General features: G+C 40.7%; 1 protein-coding gene across 2 annotated transcripts in view; it reads left to right on the top strand.

Moving 5' to 3' along the window:
- The first annotated feature begins 224 nt into the window (after window positions 1-224).
- cadpsa (Ca2+-dependent activator protein for secretion a) overlaps window positions 225-13855 on the top strand; it is a 235265-nt gene continuing 221634 nt past the window's right edge. For both annotated transcript variants that reach the window (XR_012598251.1, XM_074669555.1), the window contains exon 1: window positions 225-1021. Coding sequence is in view for 1 of the 2 variants with exons in the window: in XM_074669555.1 (XP_074525656.1) it covers window positions 665-1021 (357 nt within the window). In the remaining variant the exon portion in view is untranslated. The remainder of the gene's footprint in view (window positions 1022-13855) is intronic.

The raw sequence follows: 13855 nt of genomic DNA, 5'->3' as shown, positions 1-13855 counted from the left end.
TAGGTGTGTAACCAAAGATACCCAGTAGGCCTACATACTGTAGAAGAGAGCAGACAAAGGGATTATAGGATTATATTTCATTCATACGCATTTATTCTAGTAGTGAAGCTTTTATTGTGAAAGCTGAACCACCCAGATTCCGGTCTTGTACTACGCGAACCTGTCTCCGTTTGCCTGATCATCAGGTGGTCGCTCATCTGTTCTGCTCACAGACTGCACAAACTGATCTAAGAGCAGCGGGAGATCTGTTCCAGCTCCGCGGTCAGCCCCGAGTCCAGCCTCTTCCTCCTCCTCCTCCAGGCAGCGGAGCATCAACACATCAACGTTTCCTCCTGTTTACTCTGCCTGCGACCCCTCCCCCTTTATATCTGCGCTCATCACAGATCCCTCCTATGTGCCACGGACTGACTGAAAAAACACGCAGCGAGGCAGACTCTTCAACACTTTCTTTTTTCATCCTGAGATTGACTCATCTGACAGCAGGTTTTCTTTTTTTTTTTTCCTGGGAAGCAACAGTGTGATCGACTCCCCATCAGTCAGGTTTTGCGTCTCCCACAGCGACTACCCCCTCCGGATCTCTCCCTCTGAGGCTTACCGGCATCTTTCCCCACTTTTCCAGTTTTACAGTGACAGCAGGTGCAGCCTCCACCCAAGGCTCGGCAGCATGTTGGACCCGTCTTCCAGCGAGGAGGAAGGGGATGAGATTCTGGAGGTGGAGCGCAAAGAGGTGGCGGCCCCGAAAAGCGCCGCAGGAGCCCGGCCGTCACCGGGCCGTGCCGCCGCCGACGGCCACAGCAGCGGCGCGGGGCTCCAGCCCCGGGGCCGCGGGAGTGGCGCTGGTCGACCCTCCAGCCCCAGCCCCTCGGTTGGCAGCGACAAAGAGAAGGAAGACCTGGAGAAGATGCAAAGGGAGGAGGAGGAAAAGAAAAAGAGACTCCAGCTGTATGTGTTTGTGATGCGCTGCATCGCATATCCGTTTAACGCCAAGCAACCTACTGACATGGCCAGGAGGCAGCAGAAGGTAAGATGGAAGTAAAAACAGAAAGCTGAAAAACTATCTTTATGGTGGTTATTTTTTCCTTCAACGCACCTCTCTGATTCATACCAACTGTTGCTTCCATGGACGCATCATGGAGTCCACTGCTCACATTTTTCAAGAATGAAAATATTACTCACTTTACAGGGCTGTGAGTGAGACGAATCCTCCTTTATTTAATACAAAACACAAAGGAATCAAACTTTTTGGTGTAACAGGTTGTTCGTTTGTGATGTGTGCAACGCAGTGTACGCAATACTTCCACCAACATGGCACCAAGGAACAAATAGCGGCTTGACAAATCTTTGTGAATGAACATGTGTCATTTGTTCCCCGAATTCGACATCAGCGAGTTGTGATGACATGATTTATCTGCGCCAGAAAGGGTTAAAATGTTTGGGAGACAATGAAATCCAGTGTAAAGAAACAGGTTGGCAGCGCAGGAAAAGACCAAAGGATGACGAGAGACAGAGAGAGCTCTTAATGTTCCCACCCATTGACTGTTGTAGCTCTTGCATATGAGAATTGCCTCTGGGTGGAGAAGCATCAGCGGTCCCCCTCCTCCTGCTCGTCTCTGGCTGAGCTCTTATTAGAACAATCTGTCGCACACAGAGATGTGTGTGAGAGAGGGGCACAACAGCAGCATCTGAGTAACATCATCTGTTTGAGGGGTCAGCTTTGATGGGATCACTTTCATCACTTTACCTCACTCGGCTCTAGATAAATGAGGTCTTTCTGTAGGTTGGTTGTCAGATAGTAAAGGAACACTGTGGATGTCATGATGTACCCACCTGTTTCTGAACTGGTGGTCAACAGACCCCTGGTGGTGGGTGTCAGTGGTACATGTTTTCAAAGACAACATGTGCCAGAAAGATAAAATAGGAAACTGATTTCTGAGGTGAAATTTAGTTTGAGTTTCATGTTGTTCTGTCATCAGGCTTCATTACACAGGAAGGAGCGTGACCATAGGGCTGGCCAGGGGTGGCACTGGCCCCTTGAACTCTTCTATGATTGTTAAAATCTACGACTTTGGATGTGTTTAAAACCTGACAGTAGCTGTGTTTGTATCTTGATGTAGCACATTTTCTTTTGTTAGCTCCTTTAGCTGTGACTTTAGACAAACATCCTTATTATCATACCTGTAAGAATTAAAGTCAGAGGATTTACATGACTTCTGTTTGTCCTGATCAGCTGTTTTGGCCTCATTATGGATTATCTCCTCTAACTTGTATTATATTAGATTAGATAATAGAGTCGCACAGAAAATTACGTCCGTGAGGTTTCCTGTGTTAAAACTCTGTTTCCCATGAGCACCATCATTGACTGTCATAGAGACATGACACTTTCCAAAATATGTTTTTGTTCAGATCTTCTGTTTTAATAGGTTCTTTTAAGGCACCGACCTAAATGCTATGTTAGTATACTGAGTATCAAAATATGCTTTGTCTTTTGGTGCCACTTTTTGGTACCCAAAGGGTTAATCATATGATCAAGATCTAATGATGTAACCAGTGATTGGCTATAGTGTTACACATGGTTGGGACATGCAGGACAGTGTCGCCAATTTAGTGGCTCTGTTGCTGTATTTATTGACTTTTCAGAGCCCTCTAGTGTCTTTTTTTCAATAAAGTGACAAGCAACAAATCTATCAACTTTCTTGGAGTTTGGAGACTGACGTGCATGAATGTATTGATCCCCAGCATGCCCTGCTTCTCAACAAGCACCAGGGATATTGATATAAAATTGGTATCAAACCAGTATTGAAATGAAGGTGTCAGCATTGGTACGTGTTTCAAAATGTTTTGATTGATTCCCAGTCCTAAATATTACTTTTACCATTAATAAACACGCTACCTTGTCCCTTTGTATCCTGTACAAAGTTGTCTTGAACAAAGAAGAGTGAAAACCTTTAAACTTCAACCTCACTCTTCATTTCATTGATAGACTCTGAAGTCTGAACAGACCACTGCAGAATAACTGCTGACTGTGGGTTGGGATGAACATTATCACAGACAGATTAACCCGTGTTTTAGCCTGTGCTCTATCACTCCCTTTTAGCTTTCTGCCGCTCTTCTGTCCTGTCTCTTTTCACCAGTCCAGCTTCATTGTCCAGCATCACTACAAAATAAACCCACGAAATCCCTTTTAGCAGAGAAAAACACAGATCTTATTTCTCACTTGGTCAACGTTTACTTTTACTCTGGGGTAAAATTCAACCCAACCACAGACACTGAGAAATAGCTTTTAGATTAAATCAATTTTGGGCCAAATATTCTGATTACCAATCATGGATTATGAACAGGCATATATATAAAAGTGAAATAATTCCAAGATACTTTCAAACTCCTCATAGGGACTAGAAGTTGTCTTTAGCTCATTGTATTAAACTTAATCTAGCTAGCATTGTTGTAAAACTGACATAAAGAACCAAAATTCTTCACAGAAGGGCTGCAGAGGATCTGTCCTTTACTCCAAGATAAACTGAAACAAGTCTTGTGTCCTTTTCATACCTTCTTGTTCCCTCAGAAAACCTGTGAAAAATGTCACCACTTTCGTAGGGGCAAGATTGCAACATGGAGCACAAATCTCAGCTCCTTTCTTCAGCCCTGCCACTTTCTCCGCTGCCTGCAACCAGTTAATGCTTGTGTCTCATTCTGCTCTGACAAGAGATGTTCATCCTATAAAGTCTAAAGCTTTACTAAGAGATATCATCTTCTCTAACTGTTTTAAGATCATTTTTTCAAACAATCAGACCTTAGATCCAGATTAACTATAAGCAGCAGCCATAGTTCAGGTGTTTCATCTGAAAAAGTATAAAGGGTAAAGCAGTGCATCAATTGGATCTTTCTTTCTTTCTTTCTTTCTTTCTTTCTTTCTTTCTTTCTTTCTTTCTTTCTTTCTTTCTTTCTTTTTTGGACATGAACAAGTACTTCAGCATAAATACATGAACAAAACTAAACAGAAAGTAAAAATTAACAGCCAAGGAGCCAAATAAGTGTGTTTGTTTGCAGTGCATGTTCAAAAAGGAGTGGGAGGGAGTCAAAACTTAAGTAGTCACACCCTTTATCCTTTAGCTATGTCTAAAAATTCTTTATGTCTCTGTTCCTCAACTGTTTCATTTTAGCTGCTGTCTTTTTAAGGCTCTCCACTCCACAAATCTCCTTCTTTCTGATTGGCCAGCCCCTTGGAGGCCTGTAAGGGTGGAGTTATGGGCAGACCTTAGTGTTTGAGGCCCACTCCGTAAACATGTCATGAACAAGTTAGGAGCATAGACTGTAAACAGAATGGACAGTGTTGCTCTGACTTTTACCACTGTATGGTTTTAAAGCGTAATTACCCCCGTTGGAGGCGCCGTCGTTGTGGAGTCAGAGTCTGTGCAGTAGAGACCATGAGGGACTCTAAGAGAATTCGAGTGAAGCCGGATGACAACTCTAATATTTTGTTTTCTTTTGAGAATCTTATCTCTGATTGGCTGTCTCTACCAACGCTAGCTGTCAATCATTGAGAAATGAGATTTAAAATCCTGTTTTTAGTGTCTAATAACTAATGGAAAAGAAACTTTTCAGAAAAAAAGAGGACCTGAACACAGTGCAACCCAATAATAACTTCATATCACCACAGCACACAAATGTGAGAAACATTAATAATATCAAGGAGCTGTATTTACCTCTTAAACTTTGACCTCGGCCCATCTGGGGTGACTGGGGAGACAGATTTTTTGATGCATACTGCAGCCAGTCACCAGTGGGAGCAGTTTTTGTGGCAACCTCACATCCAGCCTAGTGATATGACATCTATTTTTTTTCATGGTCTACATATGAATATGAAGCAGTTTGAAAATCGATTAAAACCATAAATTCTTCTTTACAAATGTAATCACATTTTATTCCTTTAAGACATGAATTTCATTTTAAAACACTGTGTTTGTTTTTCTTGAAGTCGTAGTGGTAGTAAAACCATGAATGGATTCAAACATCCCCCTCATAAACTGCTGAAGAGAAGCCAACAATACTTGAGCTCCACAGTGTGTCATATCAGACACAGCTCAGCCTCTTTCACACAAAGGCCACCTGTGAGAGCAGATCAGCACCTCAGAGCTCACTGAAGGTCTTGTTATTTTCTTTCTGTGTCAACATGTTATTCGTATCTCTCATATTACTGTCTTCCTCTAAAGGCTGACTGGCCCTGTGAGATTCTCCTCCTCTCACGAGACTGAATGATGAAACACTCTGCTTTTCTCACACATGAAGCTGAGCTGACTGGGTTACCTGTTCATCTGATGACACTTACCGTACCTAGCCCTTTGAAAAAGGCATTGTAGTATTTGTTACTCAGTGACATGTTACATGCTGTATTGTCATTTTTACAAAAAAACTTTCGCTATTTGCACTTGCTAAGCGGTGCTGTTTCACACCTAGACTGTCACCAGTTTGAATCCCAGTTCGGAAACGGTCAGCTTTTCCGTGTGGAGTTTGCATGTTTCCCTGTGCATGTGTGGGTTCTTGTGGATACTCTGGCTTTCTCCCACAGTCCGAAAACATGCTCAATAGGTTAACTGGTGATTCTGAAATGCCTGTAGGTGTGAGCGTGTGCATAAAGGGTTGTCTGTCTCTCTGTGTGTCGGCCCTGTGATTGACAGGCGACCAGTCAAGAGCGTACCCTGTCTCTCACCCAAAGACAGCTGAGATAGGCTCCAGCCATCCATGACCCTGAATAAGCAGTAAAGGATGAATGAATGACTTCTGTTCAGACTAAAATATTGTGAATAAAGAAACTAACAAAAATTTTATTCTGAGATATTTACTGTACATTACAAATGTTGACATTTCTCATAGTAATGGGAAAGTAGTTATTTTGAGTGTATGTAATCAGTGTGATCAGTTCAGTAAAAGGATTCAAGATAGGGATGTCCCGATACAGTTTTCCTGACTTCTGATCTAATTCAGTCTTTTCATGATATGTATTGCCGATACCAATCCAATACTGATACCTTTCTCTGATAAACCCCGTACTCTGTTGGGTGATTCTGTTGTGAATGGCGAATCATATTTGTTGTATTAAAGTGAGTCCTGTTGGAACACTCACTTCAAAAGTGTTGCAAGGCGCTGTTTTACTGTCATTGCTTTCCAAAGAGAAGTAGTCAGTAATAGATCAGTGTATTGGATTGAGACATCCCTCGTTCAAATGATTAATCTACAGAATTGTTCAGTTCTTCTCTGCGACTCTACCTGTGAATCAGAGTTTGATTAGCTGAAATATGGCTGAATGTTTTTTCCTGCTTGTGATCATACTGAGAACGGCCCATGGTGAGTAAGAAGCCAACAAGCAGAGAATTTAGTGGGACAAAACTTGGGGTGCACTGATCACAATTTTGGCCAATAACAGAATACCAATCTTTAAAAAGCCTTACCTGCCGATACCGATTTGGGTCGATACCAATCTTTATTTTTTAATTTTTATAACTGACAGCATAAACCTTCAATGTTCCAATCTTATTTTACTGAAAATCATTGAACAATACCTGTTAAACAATAGGATCTTTATGTTTTAACTTAAACAAACAATAAAGTGTCCTGAGTTTTAGGTCTCATAGCAAAAAGCAACAATGGCTGACTGTCAGACCTTCCCGGTGGTATATAAGAACGGTTTCAAATGTGAGGATGGGCCGATCTAACCTGACACGCCAGACGGACAGTTTCATATATCCGCCACGGAAATATTTCACAAGTCCATCTGGGTAGCAGCTCTTCCGATTTGTTTTCAGAGGAGGGACTTAAGAAAAAATCTGCAGCTGGTGATTGGACGACCGTTCTGATTAACGCACTCACCACGGACCAATCCACATCAAGCCACGGTATGACGTAGCTTATGTGAGCCCATGCTTCTAAGAAACAATAGATGAACAACTGCTGAATCATGAGAAACAGCTGTGAAAAAGGCGTGAGTCGACAGCTTCCGTTTTTTTAAATTTAACTCAAGAATCAAAGGAACGCTGACAAGTACGAAAGTCTGCTGACGTCACGTCTGCTCCCACAGCTCCCACCTCTCTTCCCTGATTGGGTCGGTTAGAATTTAGCCCAGTGAAATCGTTGCTCATTGGAGCCTGGCAAGATGGACCTGCATGAGTTCAGAAACTGAATCAGGCAGGTCCGTCTGCTCTGCAAGGTTAGGGCCGATCACTGATCCCCCAAAATTAAAGAAATCGGCACTGATCAATCAATGCATGTCTAGATAAAACTACAGTTTGCAGACCAAAATCTGCTAGAACAACCACCTATATTTTCCTGACTGTCCTGTTTATTACATTCAGTAAACAAATCACTCACTGACTGTCTGACTTAGATGAAGAGAGAGACTAAGAGGTGGTCTCTCTCCTCCTCTCAATCAGAAAGTCAGTGATTAGTGTTGGAGCTCTTGTTCAGTATGTTCAGTGAATGACTGACTGACTGAACGTAGGACTGCGAGTCACCAGCCTCAGTCACACATACACACACCGTACTGACCGAAACACAATTGAATCAAGACCGTTGTTAGTGGAAGTTGAAACAGTCAGCTGAATGAAATTAAGTTGGATATACGAGCTGGAAGAAGCTTTAGAAAGCATAAACAATTTCACAACACCTGAATTTTAAATAAAATATTTATTACTTCCTTGATGGGGTAGGCTTGAGTCACACAGGGCTCCCTCTCTCTGTTCTGTTAGTCAGTACATGAAAGGGAGAGGGGGCAGGCTAAAGTGGCTCCAACAGTTTAGAGAAAGAGACATGAGACGGGAGAGAGGAGAGCGCAAGTGAAGTTGAGAAATGAACAAATCTTTTTAGTAAGTGATTCATTCCCAGATGATTTGTTTGGAACAAATTGTCCACAAACGACACATCACTCATTTCTTGATACTTTGAACTTTTCTTACCCCAACATTCCTCTGTTTAATATCCCAGGTTTTTACACCATATTTTAGGAAGTTTGTAAATTGCATCTTGTGGATATTAATGGAAGCTGCTGCTTCCAAACTGACAAAAAATAAAAGGAGGAAAGACAGCTTGCCATATTTTTCCTTGAAAAAACCATCAGTCCCAACATGAGTTTGAAAGCCAACAGGGAAAGGATTTTGGTTTCAAATAGGCAACTACATTGTTTTCATCCTGCATGCATTCTGTTGTAATGTCAGTAAACCACTGTTTCACATTCAAGATTAATCTCCAACTTCTAGTCATGAAAAGCTGTGTGCCTTTTGTTACCCTTATACTCATCTCAATCTGATGTTTGTCCCAAAAGTGACTTTCTGCTGTCACTTTCACAGAGTGTGCCAAAGAAAATATTTTCACCAGATCTGTCACTCCCCGCTGACAGCTACTGCTTCAACAAGTACAACAAACATTACACATAAGCTGCTTTGGGCTCATTCAGCAGCAGCAGAAACTGGCCTATCCCAGTTTAAGAAACTAGCCAGGATGCCAGGTGATGTCATTACCTCAAACACCTGCTAAAAGCAGCAAACACTTTTCCTTTTTTTAATGGCAAACTAAAAACACACCTCAGCAGCACGGTTCAGACACAATATCAGAATCAGCCTGTGTGTTATTAGATAATATCAACAGAAAATGAAAGTCTAATTTGGCATTCTGTGTTTAGATCACACTCAAGAGCCCGAACGCCTTCTCAAACACATTCGCCAGTCAGCTGGGAGGTGGGTGGTACTGCTCCGAGCTGGAGATGCTGTGGGCTGAAAAATAATGATGCCATGGCAGTTCCTTATTCAGAGGTTTCTTTCATCTTTAAACCTGTTGTACGGGGATTTAGCGAACTATCCCTTTAGGATATCTTACAAGTAGAGTTGCTTTAAAGATAGATCCAAGTGGCTAGGTTAAATTCTGCCAATCAGAAAGTTGTGACAAACTAGTATTTGCATCATGTGTTTATCACATGAAACTTTGTTTCTTTTTGGGGTCTGTATTGTTTAAGTAAGCAAGAGGGAAACCTCTGTGTAACTTACCATTAACAGTGAAACCAAGACTTGCCAGAATCAGATAAATGAGCGAAACTCTGGAGAATGAAGAGTACCAAGGTGTTGCAGACATTTTTGGAGACTTATATCACCTCATGATTTAAACTAAGAAGCCTTTCTGCTGATTTACTCACTAAACTTCAGGCATTTTTTTAGCAATACATTCCAAACCAAAAAGTATCTGAGAGAAAGACTAAAATTCCTAAGAAGGCTTCTTAAGAAGTAGTAATTCATCACAAGGACAAGCCACTCAGCAAAATGAATCAACAGCATTGAAAGATAAATGTTTCGTATTGGCTAACGTTAAGTACAAGATAAAAAGAATTTTGCACAGAGAGTAGTTGTTCAAAGGAGACGCTGTACTTACAGGTCTGCACACTCAAATATCCCTTCTCTAAACTTTTGATCCTTTCTCTGACACACTAAAACAGAAAAATAAAAGACAGTGTAAGAGCCATACCTGCATTATATGTTATTGTTACATTGATCATGAGACTAATCCATTATTTCTAATCCTGTTTCTTATCAGGAGCTTTGGCACAAATCTTTGTATCTATATCTGTGTTAGCAGAGAGCGATACAATAATGCTGTCCAGATGATGGATAATCTTGCTGAAATATGACACAGTCCATTAGAGGGTCAATACGGATAGTCAGCATTTATTCCTCTGTCCTCTGACCTGACCGGATTTGGCCAACATCAGGATCCCGGACAGCCCTGTCTGATGTGGCTCATAATCATATCCAGAACATTTTTGCTGGACTGACTTTTTGTATTTTAAAAACTTGGATTTAATTTTATTACTTCTGTCAGTTTTATGTTGTAGGTGAATTCAGCTTGCTGTTTTGAAGAGAAACACTATAGAGAGAATGGATGTTTTAAGCCCTTTCAGGCAGAAATGGATCCATCAGTCAAATGAGGAAAGACTACTTTGCTTCCCCTTTTTGAACACAGAATGTAATAATAATAATAATAATAATAATAATAATAATAATAATAATCATCAATTTGATTTGTATTGGCCTTTACATCAGAAGATCTCAAAGGGCTACAAGTTTTTTTTTTTTTTTTCAAAAGAGAAAAAGAGAAAACAAACAAAAAAAAGTGTATGTTTCTTACAGAGCTGAAAAATAAAAATGAAAAGTAGAAGAAATGGTAAATTTTTCAAAAACAAGTCTACTTAGAATATCAGAGTGACTGTCACTGCAGGAGAGCTGGCAAGTCTTTACAGCTCTACTTATCAATGAATAAAGGTTTAAAATTACCAATAAAAGTGCTTTGTGCCAAATAAAAAATGTCTGGTAAGGTGAAGAATCATCCCAACGCATCCATGGCAAATTTGTGAAAATCTCAATTCATTTTAAATCAGAGATATTATTTTGCTCTAAATCTAGGCTTTGCTTGCAGGGTTAAAAAAAAGCATTGGGTAAACAAAACGCAGAAACAGAAACATTAGGTATCTGTGGTCATAGGGTAGTTTTGGTAAACAGTTATGGTGGTTTGAAAGCTCTCCCATTAAAAAAAAGGCAACATTTTCAATCAAAATGTTTCCTTACACTAAAACACAATACTACCCCAGAGAAAGAGCAATACATAGAAATATGAATGCATTTTCAGGTTGTTATGATGGGCCAAAGTTATGTAATGTTCAATCATAACCAGAAGTAATCTTTTGGATTTGTTCAGTGGATTCAGTTCAGATTTTTTCTTGATCCTGCTGTGTGGAGCACAGATGTCAGAGTAAAAACAAATATCATTCATCAAATCATTGGAGGTCCTCAGCTTACGCTCTCTGCAGCTCGAGTGACATGGACATGATTTTAGGCTATTAGTGGATAATATAGACGAAATAAATGTTAATTTCCTGATATCATGTAACAACAAAAACTACTCTCCGTTTTAAATCCTGAAGGATTGAAAAAAATCATCAGGGGAGAGAGAATTGATGCTTGACTATCAATGTGACAGCTTCCTTACCTTGGGACCTACTTCAGGACATCTTTTGCTCATTAGCTGCAATTGTGACAAAACTGACACCAAAGAGATTCAAATTTCTGAGTCATGGAGAGCACATTTGTCTGATTAAGCTCCATCTGATCATCTACAAGGGTTTTTGTTAGTGCTTTTAGCTTGTTGTTTTGATGTAAAAGCTTCAGGTCATAGACTGTAGAAGACAAAGAAATCATCTACCTAACATCACACATCGGTTTCGGTAAAGGCTGATGTAGGAAGAAAAACTTTCTCAACTTCCTGCTGTGGAAACAGGCAAAGAGTTGAAGCCTCATTAATTTTGGACCTCTCCAGACAGAAATCAGCTAAGGTACCCTTCTTTGATAGTTTGACAAATTATCCTGTCAAATTTTCTTGTGGTATGAGGTTTTATAACAGCAATTTTACAGTTTCCAAAGATTTTCAGTTTTGAAGATGGGGACAGCTGAGCAAACTCTCTGGATTGTAAGGTATCAGCCAATCAGGGAGCAAGTTGACAGAAGAAGGGAGCACAAGAAACAGAAAAAGGAAAAGACAAGAATTCTTTTTTTGCCCACTGGTGTTTAAGAAAACCTTTATCTCAGCCTCTGTCCAGAACACTTTTTTTTTTAGCTACTGTCTTTAAGGCGCTCAGCTCCACAACCCCCTTTTCCAGTGTCTCCCTTCTAGATTTATGCCTGATTGTAATCCACACTTTTAAAATGAAATTATCAGCGCCAGTATAGGTTATTCCTAAATGCTACTTCCCGATCAGGTCGAGTAGAACTGGATTGATTTATGGCAGGTCAAAGTCTCTAAGACGACACCACGCTGGTTGACGAAGTTAAGTAGTAAGAAGAGATATCTGTGTTTTTCTCTGCTGAAAAGGATTTCTGTGATTAATTTTGTAGTGACGGTGGACACAGGAGCCAAACTGTCTGACAGAAAAAGGACAGAAGACCAGAAGAAAGCTAAACGGGACAGTGATAGAGTACGGGCTGGAGGCTAACACATGAGCTAAACTGTTTGTGGTAATGTTCGTTCCTACCCTCAGTCAGCAGTTATTCTGCAGTGGTCTGTTCAAACTTGAGAGTCAATCAATAAAATGAAGAGTGAGGTTATGTTAGCTCTGACTGGCAGGACATAACCAGCTATCACCAAGATTACACATCATGGTGATGTCTCAGGGCGCCAGGCTGAAACGCTAAATGTAGACGTACACTAAATTACAGTACAAACTGACAAAGTTTGCCTCTTGCCCTTGACCTTACCTTGGGGTGTTGCATCTGGCAAAAAACAAGGGGCAACATCCGGTTAGTTAAAATGAAGGCTATGTGGAAGTGCTAAAAGTCGCTGATTGCAAAAAGACCAGAAGTCACATACACACCCAGCCATAAAAACTGACTTTTACGGCATTAAAAAGCACAATTACAGCCTGGTTCAGAGAACGGCTTGGGTCTAAAACACTGATTTCATTATCTACACACACTGTACCTTGAGTGATTTTTTTTTCTGTCTCTGTGGTTTAGAAGTTATTAGGATCGTTTGACTGTTGGATCAGAGGAACAGCTCAGGTCACGTGACCCCCGGGCGCCCTGTAGCTGCTGGAAGGAAAACTCACAGCTGGGGTTGCTGTGGGTGGGGTGGCTGCGTCCGTGGATTGGCTTCATTTCACAGTTTCAGGAACAGACGGGTGACATCGCGAAGGCTATGGCCGTGTTTTATACAGTCTATGGTAAAAAGCTGTCTTAAACAAAGAAAAAATAATAAATTTGATTTGATTTGTTCTCCACTGATTTCCAAAACAAACACACTCCTTGTTGAGAGTCATGTCTTCACGACAGTGTGCATGAGACTCTGGGCCAAAAGGTGGCACTGCAGTCCAATTTAAACAGATCTTACTCAAAGCATGCTTAAAGGCTTACTTAGTTATCCTCAAGGGGCACCAAATTACAGTGTGCATGTTTAATGATGAAATATACAAGGTTATGATTCTTGGGACTAAGTGCTGCCTGTACTGAACATATTTCTTTCTCTTTAAAAAAAAGAAAGGCACAAAAAGCTGCAATAATTTTTCCTTTTGAGCTGCATTTGATTCTCGATTGATGCTGCATTTAAATTATGATTAATATTTTAAGATTTATGGATGTGTTTACACATCCAGATGAGTTCTTTGAACTTTGTGATAGTTTGTTGAGATTTGAGTCTCTGTCTGTAATACTCCAACATGGCAGGGTGTGAGTTTCAGTCAGTGTGCAGCAGGATACGTCATTCTTCTTTGAATTAGCTCATCCTCTACCGACTGTTTTCTCTCTTTCTCTCCTCGCTGTCAGAGGAGTGATAGCCGATCTTGATTGGACCAGTAAAGATACCTATCTTCATGCCTCCTTGCTCTCCTTTGTTTTTAATTACGCTGCTTTTCTCCTCTAATCAGGCCCGGGGGGATAAGAAAGCCCAGGTGAGACTCTCAATGCAGTAGCACAATCAGACCATCTGCCTGTTTGTTTTCTGCACCACAGAACGAGCTCTGATGCATCAATTCTCCTCTCTCCCTGTTTTGGTCCGCTGACTGACAGCTCTTCTTCCCTCACTTCTCCTTCTGCTTCTGTTATTTTAACAGACCTGTATGGATCTCAAGTGTTATCATATGTCATATTTCACTGTCCCTCCTCTTCTTTGACAATCCAGTAAAGATTTCTTAACAGGACTGCCAATAAATTATCTTTTAAACATCAAATGACCACTTAAAACTAGACTTCTCCAAAATTTTGTCTTGTGGATGCATCAGGAAAAGAAGATCTGGCTGTTTTGGCAGGAAACATGATTGCAAGAACATGATTTGGCG

The sequence above is a fragment of the Halichoeres trimaculatus genome, unplaced genomic scaffold (genome assembly GCF_033239565.1).
Source record: "Halichoeres trimaculatus isolate MK-OKI-2021-1 unplaced genomic scaffold, fHalTri1.1 fHalTri1_scaffold_1, whole genome shotgun sequence".
Classification (NCBI taxonomy): Eukaryota; Metazoa; Chordata; class Actinopteri; order Labriformes; family Labridae; genus Halichoeres; species Halichoeres trimaculatus.
The sequence above is the reverse complement of the archived record's forward strand: the minus strand, read 5'-3'. Positions and strand labels throughout refer to the sequence as shown.